Here is a 14,327-nt window from a genome sequence, read left to right as displayed (position 1 = left end):
AGCCGTACACAGGAATGGCATATGCCTACCAACCAGGTGCTGCTACCACAACCCAGCTCCAGCCTATGGGACACATGTACCCAACACAACTTCCACCAGCTCCACAGTTCCAAGGTATGCCCATAATGTGTTTAAAACCTTCCTGATAAATCTAATGCAGCTATCGCATGCGCATGCTCTGAGTACACAGTGCTTTAGCAAATTATGTGTGAGCCATTCCACATAGCTTGTCTTGCCCGAAACACCCACTCCATGGGCAGAAGGAACATGATTACATCCTTCCTCTCCGGCAGAACCCAGAGCGTCCGCCTCCCACCCTTCCGCTCCAAGACCACCGAGATCATCTGCGGCGTCCCACAAGGATCTTCCCTCAGCCCGACGCTATTCAATATCTACATGGCACCACTCGCCCACGTCGCACGACAACATAACCTCAACATCCTCTCCTACGCCGACGACACCCAGCTAGCTGATCATATCCCTCACGGAAGACCCCCCACACCGCCAAAACCAACCTCCACATAGGAATGAACGCCGTCGCCGAATGGATGAAGGACAGCAGGCTGAAGTTGAACTCCGACAAGACGGAGGTCGTCATCCTGGGCCCCACTCCATCATCCTCGACTCCGCCCTCTCCATGACCAAACAAGTCAATGCCGTCTACGCATCCTGCTTCACCACCCTCCGAATGCTCCGCAGAATCTTCAAATGGATGCCCTCCGACACGAGGAAAACAGTCACCCAGGCCCACGTCAACGGCAGACTGGACTACGGGAACGCCCTCTACGCAGGAACAACAACCAAGCTCCTGAGAAGGCTGCAACGCATCCAGAACGCCTCGGCACGACTGATACTCGACGTCCCCCGACGCAGCCACATCAGACCCCACATGAGAGGCCTGCACTGGCTCCCCGTCAACAAGAGGATCACCTTCAAACTCCTCATCCACGCACACAAAGCCCTACACAACGCCGGACCAGCATACCTCAACGACCGACTCAGCTTCTACACCCCCACCTGCCAGCCTCCACTCAGCCAGCCTTGCCCTCGCCACAGTCCCTCGCATCCGGAAAACAACCAGCGGCGGCAGATCCTTCTCTTACCTCGCCGCCAAAACCTCCCTACCAATCTACGACAGACCCAAGACCTGCTGGCTTTCAGAAGACTTCTCAAGACCTGGCTCATCGATCAGTAGCAGCCCCCCCCCCCTCTCCCCCAGCGCATTGAGACCCTCACGGGTAAGTAGCGCGCTTTACAAGTGTACTGATTTATTGATTGATTTATTTTATTTTTGACTTATTGTGTGGGTAAGTTGTGGCACATATGGTACTGTGGAGCATGGCACACCATCTTTAACACTTCTAATTGGAGTACCCAACTTAGTATGTTTTCATCTTCAATATACCACAAAGATGTCATGCTATTTATTGTTTAGTAGGGATATTTTCAGATTTTCTCAATTCCTTTGTTTTATTTTTATTGTTAAGCCTCCACTAGTGTGTCTTTGACACTCGATCTTCCAGTGGCAAATTGACTTAATTGAATGTTTACCTCTCATACTGCTAGCAGCCCACAAGACTCAATGTAGGTGTCTTTGTCAAACTACAATATGGTCTGAGAAATAACGGCCTTGAGGTTGGATAGCACAGCTTGTTTAGGCTATTACGTTTTTGGAGTTTTATATAGTGTATAATTTAATGTACACAAGTAACAAGGTAAACTCCTTGATATAGACTCTGTTAGATTATCAGAACACGAGGGCACCCACCTAAAGAAAGAAGCACTAAAGTATCATCTTGAGTTTGCGTTTTATTTCTTTTCAGGATATTCTTACATTAATTAGAACGTTCCTGCACCTGTCATATGCACCTATGTCATTGGTCAATGCCTGTATAATGTAGCTAAATATATCAAGTTTATCTCCAGGGATATATTAAGATATTACAGCAAAGGAGTACACTAAAGGTAAAAATATACAAGGATACAAGCGTATGTTAAAGATGCAGATGCAATTTAACATATAAGAATTGTATTAGATATAAATAGGGAGTTACCCAATGGTGCTAGAGTTGATATTCTGGATACTACCATCCACTCCTCATTTTCAAGGTTTGGTTCTCATAAGAGCTGTTGGGGGGGGGGGCTTGGGGGGATATTTGTGATAACACAAAGTATAGTCTGGAGCATTGCCACTGAGCTTAGTCTTCTCTAGTTTTGTTGAAAAGTGTCATCTTTTGACCACATACACCGGTTGTATCTCAGCTACTGCCCAGATGGATCATCATTCATTATTGCTGTTTGTCATAGGGTGCTCCCTGAGTTCTTTTAAAGCCTTACAAGCATAAACAGATGGAAATGGGTGACTATGTTAATGGACAGCCTGCACCAGTGGGGGAAAGGACTGAAATGAGTCCCCAGTTGTTGCTGGTTGGTTTTTAGGCTGACAATACTGTTCCCTCTATTGTCAATGTGTATGCGTCCGCTAGGAAATTGATTGAGAACTACGGCCTCGAGTTCTACCAGGATGTATGCATCTTTCTTAGGAAGCCATTGCACTCTCAATCCTGCCAGATCGTCTGCTAGTCCTAATGTCGTGACTGGAATTGAGATGGCTGATAACCATCCTAAATAATTCAGAGAGAGTACATGTCGCCTAATTTCAAATTTGGGCACTGGGTTACTCAGTCACAAATGAGGTGGATATCCCATCTGCCTTTCCACCTTATTACAAGTGCATTATATTGTGCAGCACTTATAAAAAGTGGATACGATATCCTCCACGTTTGTGACGGAGTAATCCATCTGCCCAACTCTAAATCTGACCCATAGTCAGTAAGACAATTAGTCAAGATTGGTGCTGGGATATGTAAGTTACTTCTTTTATCCTGAATAATTGAACACATTAACTTCCAGTGTTAGAATGTTGCTCTCTCAGAATCTTATTAAACCTAAACATATTGTATGAACTCAGGTTGCAGCTACATTAGACATATATTTTTGTGCCTCCAAATATTCAAAGGATTGTGACTGCTCTGCATTTCATATCTTGAACTATTTGTTTATATTTTTGTGTTGGATTCATTTAGATTTTTCAGACATATTATACCTAGATTACCAAATGGAATTCAAAGAAGTGTAAACATCTGGGAGTCCGAACTACTGGTTTTGAGAATGAGATTAGTGGTTTTGCTGCTGGGAATGTGTTTATTATTAGGGTATTTTATTGCACTATTGTACATTTGCTGTAGTCTCCTCGTGTAAAGTGTTTAATTTGCTGCTTTGTTGGTGTCTTAGTTTACTGTAAGCTAATGTTTTCTCTTTCAGCATCTGGTGATGTCACATCCTTCCTTATGACTGAGGCTCGACAGCATAACACCGAGATTCGTATGGCGGTCAGCAAGGTGGCTGACAAAATAGATCACCTTAGCTCGAAGGTATTTCAAACACCAGTATCACTGCCTATCCCCATTCCTGTGTCGTAGTTCAACGCTGATAGTTTATTAAACACTTTTATGCATGTATGCACCTTTCAAGCAGTCTAAATATATTATTCTTGAAAATAAGAGAAGGAGGATAATTCTATAGCATACTGTGCTATGTCGCAGAACACGTTTGCCTGCATCAAAAAGGGCATGCCAATACACATCCCCTCTGCCACCTTGATCTCTGATCCTTTTCCTGCCGACCAGTGTAGAAGGAACATGTCACAGATTCCATTTGGAACGTGTCTGCTGTTGAGGTCTAACCACATGCAATTTGTTTTCCATAGTGTCTTTGTTTTTCTTTTTGCTGTATTTGACCAGATGAATTATGCATTAATGCTTAGTGTTTTATTTTGAAAATGCTGAGCCTCAAAGGCCTTGGCTCCATTCCAGTTTGTTATTGGACCGTGTACCAGAAGATTTAATGTTTAAGGGAAAAGGTTGGCAAGCCGCAAAAAGAAATTGTGGGAAATTAAGGATTCTTGTGCCTAAAACAGTTGGCCAAAAGCAAAACATGAGAAAAGAGAAGAGCTCAGTTTGGTTATTGCTGGGTTTCATCCCCATATGTGTTGTCTGATCACCCTTTCATCCTTTTGAGATTTGTCGAACTTCTGCACATTTACTTGAGTAATACTAATTCTGATAGACACTTCTGCTTGCAGATTCCTCACCTGTAGAATATCTCCAAGCGCCTGACTGAATCCAAAAGATTTTTCAATATAGCCTCTGTACGTCACTATGTGGCATCATTCATCTCCATGTTGAGTCTGCTGTGCCCCAGGATTGACTACTTAAGAATTATATAGCTGCCACCCAAGCACTCTGATATCAGTTTCTTTTTTTCCGTGCCTTCATACATGCATCTAGGACTAGCTCCTAAATTCTTTTGTCCATTTCATGAGCTTTTTTAATCAAACTGTTTTTTCCTGTGTGCAAGGGACACGTCCCTGCCTAAAACTGCTTGTACAAAAGGCAAACACATTTCTGTGACAGATCCCTACAAGATGTACTCTGGAGTCCTGGTTTGTGCCACATTATGCATGAAATTTGCTCTGATGAACCCGATGGTGATCTGGGAATGCGAAGCCAAGCTGTATGTCGCTAATTACTGCAGGAAGTCCAGGTGCCACTTGAAGTCGAGGACATGGACCTGTTCCTGCTCTCGGGGGTGGTCATGTTAAGGTGGTCAAAGTCTTCAGGTAAGTCCAAAGCAAAAAATAAATGTAAGAAGTCCAAGCAGGCATCATCCCAGCCTCACCATCAAAAGTTTAAGAAGTTACGAGAGCGTCACGGTGTCCCGCAATCTGCTTGCCCGTCTTCTACCTAGGAGTCAATTTCACCGCTGATTCTGCTGCACGTTGAATTCTGGGTCCATTGGTGATGCCACAACAGATTGAGGTATTTAAGGCGGCCATGCTTGGCATCTTCAGCACTCTACCAACTCCCACTGGTGCGCTTTCTGCCCCATGGATTTGCCATGAACTACTGTCGGGCTCCCGCTGGCGAGTTCACCCTTGTCATCGACTGTGCCTCCTGAAGCCATTTCTGGTTCAGCTCTGACTCCAGAGCAGACTCTAATCCCAACACTAAGGTTCCATGCTCGTTCTGCCACACTGGCACATAGTCCCATAGTTCAGCGTGACTCCAGGAAGACTCTATCTCAACCTCAGCCAAAGCTGTGCTGAAGCTCAGTCATAAATTCTAACTTTGATCAGACCACACTTTTGCCAAGGAGTCACCATCCATTTCTCCAACGAATGTTTGAATCAAACTCTGACCAGACCCAACCAGCTTTTGGGGATGATGGTGGGAATGAATTTGTCTCTCAAAATATGATGCCCCTCAATATGATGATAGTCTTTATCTGTACCTACAAGAGTCCAGTGGGCTCTGCACTTCCCTGTCATGGGGTTGATCTCACCCTGTCGCCCTTCCAAAGAAGAGTTTGCTTCATTCTCCATTTCATTCGATGAGCAATCAAAAACTTAGATCTAAAATTGCCTTCTATTAAGGTAAAAACCAATAACCTCCCCCGCAATCCTTATCTGAACCCCTGCTGCTGCTCAACAAGCCTGCAATCAATACCATCATCGGCATTTGAACCAAACCCTTCTCTTTTCTTTCTGTAAACAGACAAGTTATACTTGGTTACAACAGACCCACTTAGGGTGACCCTGCCTTCCTGACGCAGTAGCCTACTCCTTAGAGCCTAGTAGCACAGTCCTCCAGTAACAGTGTTAACCACAATTCTGTTCCTTCTCTCCCTCCTCCACTTTCCAGACAGTGTTTTTTTTTTTTTTTTTACACTAGTCTCGCTTTTAGATCAGTCAACATCAGCTGTTTGCTAGGCAGGTACTCCCACACAATATGGGACTCAGTCACTGAAATCTTACCAGTAGTCCTGGAAGAATTTAGCTCTAATTTGGTGTAGAACATTTGTGATGGCCAGGATGTGGCCAAGTATGTCATCCGGTCAGGTTTGAACTTAGCAGACTGCTTAGGCAAAACAGTCGATACTAGCATGGTGCTCTGGCACCAAACCAGGGGTAGATCCACAGGTTTCTCGAGTGATATTTAGGAAGCACTCATGGATATACCTTTTGAGAGATCTTTACTCTTAGTAAAGAAGGCCATCTCTGCCTGAGTTTTTTAAAGAGAGTAGAGGTACTGGGGCCCCCCCTTCGTCTTTCCACACCTTAAAAGGCAGGTATCCCGAAACATTTTGCCCCATTCAAGGCATTGCGAAGAGCTTTATCTACAGACTGCATCAGTGGCCTCCACCCCACCAACAGACATTCCAGTCCTTTGGAGGTCGAGGTAGGCGATCCAGCAGGCAGCATTTCAGCCTTAAAGGACATGAAGCCCAAAGTCCTCCGCCAGCAGACTCCAAGACGCTTTAGTTTGCTATTAACTGCACAACCCCCAATTGGAGGCAGATGGCTTATTTTCTCTAAGGGTGGCAAACCGTTACATCCGACAGGAGCGCCCTGCAAATAATACGAGGCTACGGCCTGCCATTCTTTTCCATTTCGATGCATCTTCCACCCTCATCAGGAAGGCTTTTGGAGGACCATTTGTCCATTTTGCTACAGGAAGTTTATTCTCTTTTTAGGTCTCGGCTGGCGTGGCTGCGCACATGCGCAGCTCGCTCGGCGAGATTTCATGATTTTGAGGAGCTTCATAAAGGGCTTTAAGCCCCACCCCTCTTTTCCATTGGCTGGCGTCACCGTTTATGCTAAACGGTGGCCAGCCATTGGAAAAGAGCTTTCCATGACGTTTACTTTTGCCTTTTTCAGACGGCCCACTTGGATGGGCTCTCCTGATTTCCGTTCATCATCAAATGTTTCTTATCTTTATGGGCCCATGTGTTTTAAACACATGTCCCCATAAAGACAAGAGATTGGCTGCAGCGCGGTCCTCTTTCGCTTTCGGGACCGCATTTGTTAAGCTCAGCACATAGTAAGGCGAATGGGTAAATACCATCTAACTGGCTCAGACAGTGGGTGAAAAAGGCACTGCTGCATCTGCTACCCCCCCACCCCCCTTAGGAAAACCAAGTCCTTCCTCGCAGTCCCAGAAGACACTTGACTTTCGATGAAATACACAAATGCTGCAACGTATTAGGAATGTCTTCGAGGAAGAGACTGCACCCCGAATACCAGACACACAAGAACCTATGGTGGTCAAGCAGGAATCTGCACTTTTCATACGGGATCTGCACTTTTTATACGGGATACCTGAACGTGTTAACTGTATACAAGACACACCGCCGACAGTATTTCAAAGTGCACCTGGCGCACGGGAGCCTGACCTGTGGATACTGAGACCTGTGGATATTGGGCCACCGTTTACCGGCCTCTGAGTGCTGACCTCTTCGTTCATTACTGAGGCTGACCTTCAGAGCTCCGAGAACTCTTCAGCAGGCGCTCTCTGAACTCTCGGCCAATGGCGGGACAGCACCGGCCCCTCCTGTCGGGCTTTGGGTTTCTTTGCTTCGTCCTGCAGGTTACACGGAACATATCCGGCACCAGTTGGGCGCGTGAGCGGTACTTTTGTGATAATTCTTTCCATAAATAATTTCCCAAGGGTACTCGTACCCGACGGATCGATTTGCGCTTCACTGACGGCTGATCAGACTAACTGAAAAATCTGTCATTTTAGGTTCACAATGGAACTTTACGTGACTAGCCTAATCCTGTTGCATCTGCCTGGCTTGCCTACCTGTGTTCATGCCGGAGACATCTTCCTATTGTAGACCGCCCCTAACGCTTCCCTCGTCTCCCTTGACTGACTTTTGGCCACCTCATTGTCGTCCCTGCCTGGCAGTTCACTCCCATCTTCACCTTGCAAGCCCCGCTTCCCCGTTAACGCCTCTGCCTGTCTCTTCCCCCCCCCCCTTCGTTTCTAGCGTGGCTCGCCCCAGCCTGACTCTACCCTCTTGCCTAAACTGCACCTAGCTAGGCCTCATGCCTCACCTGGTGCAGTTTTCTGGCGTTTTTGATTTTACAAAGGTTTCGAAGGGCTCTTATGGGCACACCTAGACATTTGCACCAATCCGTTTGCGGAGCGCTCTGGGAAACTTCTGTAAACGCAATTTTGGGGCAGTGAGTGGCTCCTGGAGGCGGTCTCACCACAGTCCGTCGTAGACCACCTTTAGATGTCAGCGAACCTCCTTACATCGCTGGGGTTCACAATCAATGTGCCAAAGTCACACTTAATTCCTTCACAGAGGCTCCCTTTGTAATGTAATGTAAAAATTACTTATAAAGCGCGGCATTCACCGGACGGTTTCTTGGCGCTGGTGACTTTGTTTGATGAGAGGCAGGGGGCGGGAAGAGGAGGGCTTATGTGTAGATGCTACGGAAGAGGTGAGTTTTTAGGAGAGACCTGAAGTGGAGGTAGGAGGGAGAAAGTCTCAGTTCCAACGGGAGGGAGTTCCAGAATGAGGGTGCCAAAAAAGAGAATCTGAGGCCTCTGTATTTTTTGCGTCTAAAACGGGGAGTCTGTAGGAGCGCAAGATGAGAAGAGCGGAGGAGCCTGGAGGGAGCATAGGGGTGCAGGAGGGAGGAGATAAAGGAGGGGCCAATGCCGGCCAAAGATTTATGAGTCAGGCAGCCCAGTTTGAACTTGCAGCGCTCTGGGACTGGAAGCCAATGGAGGGCTTTAAGGAGGGGACGGACGTGGTGGTGTTTAGGTTGGTGATAGATCAGGCGAGCTGCCTGATTCTGTATCAGCTGTAATCTATTAATTTGGTATTGTGGGATGCCAACGTACAGAGCGTTGGCATAGTCGATCCGAGAGATGACTAATGCCAACAGTGCTAAGGTGAGGGCTTCAGTAGTCAGAAAGTGAGCTATTTTCCGGATCTTCCTGAGCTGGAAAAAACAGGAAGATACAGTAGCACTGACCTGGTGCTTCATTGAGAGGTCTTGGGAGATGTAAACCCCCAGGCTTTTCACTTTGTCAGCGGGGAGGGGGGGGGGACCGAGGGAAGGGGGCCAGAAAGTGGGGTTCCAGGGATTGGATGGGCCTCCGACAAGAACGATCGCTCCATCCAATTGCTGATATGGCAAAGGGTGGACTGAAAATCTTGGATCGCTTCATCCGAGGAGTCGAGATTGAAGACGAGCTGAATGTCGTCTGCATAATTAAATGCAGTGACATTCCTACCGCGAAGGGAGCGGATCAAGGGGGTGAGGTACAGGTTAAAAAGAAGGGGTGACAGGGACGAACCCTGAGGAACGCCACAGGTGACCCTTGTCCTATCTGCCGTAAACAGGGAGAGACGGACTGATTGGTGGCGGTCCGCCAGGAAGGAGCGAACCCAGTTAAGGGCCGTCCCGCTGATGCCCGCCTCTTTGACACGGTCGATTAAGATGGTATGGTCGACCGTGTCAAAGGCCGCCGACAGATCTAAGAGCACCAGGGCTTGACTGGTGTTGGAGTCAGCGCCTCTACGAAGTTCCTCCATGACAGAGAGGATGACCGCTTCTGTCGAATGGGCAGGCCTAAACCCGGCTTGCTGGGAGTCTAGAAAGTTGGAATCCTCAATGAAGGAGCTGAGGACGCTGGTCACATGAGTCTCAAGTACCTTACTAAGGTAAGGAAGAAGAGAAATGGGACGGAAGTTGCCCAGTACCGAGGGGTCGGCGTTGGTTTTTTTTAGTATGGGGACCACTTCGGCGTTCTTGAACTGACTGGGGACCACCCCAAGCGAGAGAGAGTTGTTCAAGAGGGCAAGTGGGGGGGCAGGACAGGCCGAAAAAGCGGCCCGGAGAATCGCCGGGGGGCAGCAGTCTGAGGGGGAACCAGATGAGACTTTGTTTAGGAGGGAGAGGAAGTCTTCTTCGGGTAGAGAAGGGAGCTGGGTCAGGGAAAGGGGGTTAAAAAAAGGGGCAACCTCCGGGGGGGGACAACGCCGGGGGACCAGAGGAAATGCTGTTTTTAATTTTCCTGATTTTATCAATAAAAAAGCTGTTAAGGGAGTCGCAAAGTGCCTGAGATGGGAGGGGTTTGATGGTCACCCTGTCCGGGTGTGAAAGCTCCTCCACAATAGCAAAAATGTCCTTGGATTTTTGCGCAGAGTTGAGAATTTTTGTGGAGAAGTAGGCAGTTTTGGCAGCTGAGATTGCCTGTTTATATTCTCCGGATAATTTTAGGAAGTTAGATTTATCTAACGGGTCGTAATTTCGGCGCCAGCGACGCTCGGCTTGGCGAAGTCCCAGCTTTAAAGTTTTAAGGCTGTCTGAGAACCAGCGATGTGCGTCATGAGGGCGCTTGCTTCTAATTGTCTTAAGAGGAGCGATCTTGTCGCTGGCGGACTCCAGCCATTTGGTAAGTACGGCTTCCTGGGAATCTAGAGAACCTCGGCCGAACGGGACCGAGGATGTTAGAGAGGAAAGAAAGAGGTCGAGGTCTGCTTTATTCCAGTTGCGGGCCAGGAGGCTGGGGCCTTGGCTGCGAAGGGGCGGCGGGGCGACCAGGAGAAGAAAAGAGATTAAGAAATGGTCCGACCAATGGCAGGGAAGGATCGTGAGTGATATGATTTCGAGGTTGTAGGTCCACACCTGATCTAAGGTGTGGCCTTTGGAATGAGTGGCTGTGTGGACATGTTGAAGGCCATTGAGCCCACTTAATAGATCAGTGAAAGCCAAGGAGTGGGAGCTTTCATGTGGGTCCGACGGCCAATAATTAACTTTCACGTGAGCTATCCTGGATATTGTGCAGTTCAGACCTTCCCTCCAGATCAATAAATCAAGGACATTCCATCTTTGATCCTAATGCTTCAGTATCTATTCTAATTCCCAGTGATAGCTCTGAGGCTTCTTAGCCTACTGGCATATGGGGTCTCTGCAGTGGAATCTAAAGCCTAGTGTGCCCAGCACCAAGAGAACTCATCAGATTTGAACGAGGTTTCGGAGGAGTTCTGCACTGGTGGCTGTTCGACTTCAATTTGACCAGTGGCCAAATCCTCCCCCGCCCCCACCCAGAACAGACAGTGGTGACAAACACATACATACTGAGTTGGGGAGACAATATGGGAGAGGTGGAGACCAGAGGACTCTAGTCTCGAGTGGGGAACCGCTTCCACATCAATTGGCTGGAGTTCCGGGCCATTCTCTCGATGTTGAAAGCCTTACTGCTGTCCATCAAGAGTAGGCTGGTTCAGGTTCTTCAGGACAACATCACTGCCATGTTGTATTGCAACAAGCAGAGTGTGGTGGGGTCCTGAGCTATGTGTCCATAGGGCCTACGCCTCTTGACCTGGCCGAATCGTCAGGGTATTTCCCTGATTGCACAGCACCCCATGAGCTTTCAACCCCATTGCAGACAAACTCAACCGGCGATGCCTCGCGAATCACAAATGGCAGCAACCCCCAGAGGTGGCACGTCCAATCTACAGCCTCCTTGAAGCCCCTGAGAACTCCTGCACCAGGGGTCCCCCTCTGGTGAGTGCCGGAGGCAACCAGGGGCTGCAAGTAGCAAAAAAGAGGACCTGGCGCGGAGAGTTGACCAGCGGTGGCTGCCCGTCTGTGGACCGTGGGGCACACCTGAGTGCAGGAAATCCATGGAGGGTAGGAGTGACTGTGCACGTGGGCCGGCACATGCCTAAGAGGTGAAGAGCTGTACATAGAGGAGAGAGCTAGCCGCCATTCCTGAAGCCTGCAGTAGGAACTGGCAAGGGCGGTGATGAGACATAGGCTTCCTTGGGCCTGCAGCACCCAAGCTGAGCGGCAGAAGACCTAGTCGAGGGAAGAGTGTGCACGGCTGGTGAATCTTGGCAGCCTGGAGGTGGCTGGGGGCTGAGGGTCCTTCCACCTGGTCCAGAATTGTAACAGGGGTGAAGCAACCTGCGCAGAAGGCATTGCGGCGAAGTCCCTATAGACTACAAGCATCATGAGCCTCACAGTGAGGAAGTGAGATTGTCTGAGGTCTTGGATAATGAGCATAGGCATCATTGGCGGCACTTGCGCTCCAGGGCACTTTCGGCTCTGGGAAGCAGAGGGGTAGGACCTGGGCCCATTCAACGCATTGCAGTGGGCAACCAGCTGGCAGAAGAAAGCTCTTACCTCCCACAGCACGCTCTGAAGCTGTCGCTGGGACCTGGGGGCCACTGGGTGGTGTATAGTCCCCTGACCTAGGGATAGACACAGATGATGGGCCATGACAGAGCCCCAGGTGCAAGTCCTCAACCAAAATGGACAGTTACACAGGGAACCCCGGCGCAGACGGACCGTGGCAATGTTTTTCACAGTCCCTAAAGCCTCAAATGGCCAGATACTGGCAGCCATTGTGCAAATTAAACAAACTCTGGAACAGAAAATGGATGCAGGAGCAATGGATGTGAATTTACTCAGAGCGTGCCTTCGAAAGGTGAATGAGCAGATGCTCGAGACAGAGCGCACTGTGAAGGGGATCACCACAGAACTGGAGGAGCTCAGATCGATGGTGCACACTCTCACAGACAAAACCACATATCTGGATGCCTGCATGAACGATGCAGAAGGCAGGGTGTGGAGAGAGTGACGCCGGAACAGTTCTTGGAAGGTTGGCTCCAGACCCTACTCCAACCGGAAGAATTATCCTTGCTGTTTGTCATTGAGAGAGCCCACCGGACCTTGGCACCTCGGCCCCCCCACCCGGGGTGGCACCCCTGAGCAATGATTGCTCAGATTCTAAATTACAGAGACAGGGACGCTATCCTGAAATGGGCTCGGACACAGGAGGAGTTCCATTTTGAAGACCAGTATTTTCCCTGTTGCTTTTTGCTCTGACTATGGAGCCACTTTCTTCAAGACTGCGCGGGGTGCTGCAGACCTTGGGAATGAGGATAAGGGACGTGACACATGTTGTTTACATGTACGCAGGCAACACTCTCGTATGCCTAGCACTACCAGAGGAATCACCCCCGTTGCTGTTCCACGAACTGACTGCCTTCAAAATAGTCTCCGGGCTTCGTGTCAATAGGCGGAAGATGATTTTATATCAGAGCGGGAATCCCATGATGAGTGTCTGCAAAGTTACAGCACTCCGTCCATCATCTCCTTGTGTTTGCTTTGTTCCCCCTAAGTTGGCAGGGTAAGTGGATCCCTTGCTCACTGTGCCACTGGATTCAAGCTAGCTTGGCTGATAAGGGGTGTTACCCTGAAAAAGGTCCCAGGATGCTTGTTTCCGGTCCAGGGAAGACCTGGCTTGGCATTCGGGCTGGTCTATTGCTATGAGAGACTGATTTGCATATGGCTGGGTCTGAACTGGAGGGGCGAAGTAAGCTAAAGAACGAAGATGGATTCAACCCAGATCTGTGACTGGGGGTCAGTGTCTGAAAAGTTTCAGCGTTCCGTCCATCATCGCCTTGTGTTTGCTAAGTACCTGTACAAAGCTTGGAGGTATAGACATAAGTATAATGCGGTCCGACTGTCCGCATGAGAGGCTTGCTGCCACAGATTCAAGTGTATGCTGAGGTCCTTTTTGACTGCATGAAGGTTGGTATACGCATCACAAGAAATGAGCGGCCTGGATAACCATTATGAGCCGCTGCTAGAGCTAACACATTATTAATACTCTGTGGCCCACAAGTATCAACCAATTTTGCATTCACAAAAGGGCAGATTTGCATGAATTGGTGTGTTTGAGAATGCAAAAAAGGCTTTTTACATGTATCAAACCCTATTTTGTGATTCAGTAACCTATTACCGAATCAGAAAATGGGTTATCTATTCGCTATTTGGAAGGGGTGTTTTTAGGGCATCCTTTCCAAATGGCAAATAGCAGCGATATGTATGTATGAATGTTTTGTGACAGTGAATGCGGTTGCAAAACATTCGCAATTTACCACCAACTTTTAGTAGGTGGAAACCCATTTGCAAACATGAAGGGGTCCCATAGGAACCCTTTCCTCTTTGGGAATGATTGTAAAAACGTTTTTAAGAGCAGGCAATGGTCAACCATGGACCACTGCTTGCTCTTAAAAAAAGAATATATATATATATATATTTTTTTAAACGCAACCCGTTTTCCTTCAAGGAAAACGGGATGCATTTAAAAAAATGATATGCTTTATTTAAAAGCAATCACAGACATGGTGGTCTGCTGCCTAGGGGTCGCACATTATGATCTTCCTCATTAAAATTAATGAAGTAAATCAATTTGTGACCCCCTATGAATCGCTAAATGAAACTTTGAGTTTCATACATTTTGGAAACAGCTGCCCTGGATGGTTCATTCACAATATTAGGTGATTTTAATTTTCATTTTGATAAAATTGAAGACAATGATACTGCCGCCCTTCAGGCATGTCTAACAACCTTCGGATTTTCCCAGCTAGTGAAAGCCCCTACCCATGAA

The 14,327-nt window shown here is 48.0% G+C and overlaps 1 protein-coding gene across 1 annotated transcript in view; it reads left to right on the top strand.

Annotated features, from left to right (window-relative positions):
- Positions 1-14,327, top strand: part of FKBP15 (FKBP prolyl isomerase family member 15) — a 334,309-nt gene that overhangs the window by 162,899 nt on the left and 157,083 nt on the right. Inside the window, exons 15-16 of the mRNA XM_078642121.1 lie at positions 3-114; positions 3,325-3,434. Of these exons, the coding sequence (XP_078498247.1) occupies positions 3-114; positions 3,325-3,434 (222 nt within the window). The remainder of the gene's footprint in view (positions 1-2; positions 115-3,324; positions 3,435-14,327) is intronic.

Source organism: Lissotriton helveticus, chromosome 5_1 (genome assembly GCF_964261635.1).
Source record: "Lissotriton helveticus chromosome 5_1, aLisHel1.1, whole genome shotgun sequence".
Taxonomy (NCBI): Eukaryota; Metazoa; Chordata; class Amphibia; order Caudata; family Salamandridae; genus Lissotriton; species Lissotriton helveticus.
The sequence above is the reverse complement of the archived record's forward strand: the minus strand, read 5'-3'. Positions and strand labels throughout refer to the sequence as shown.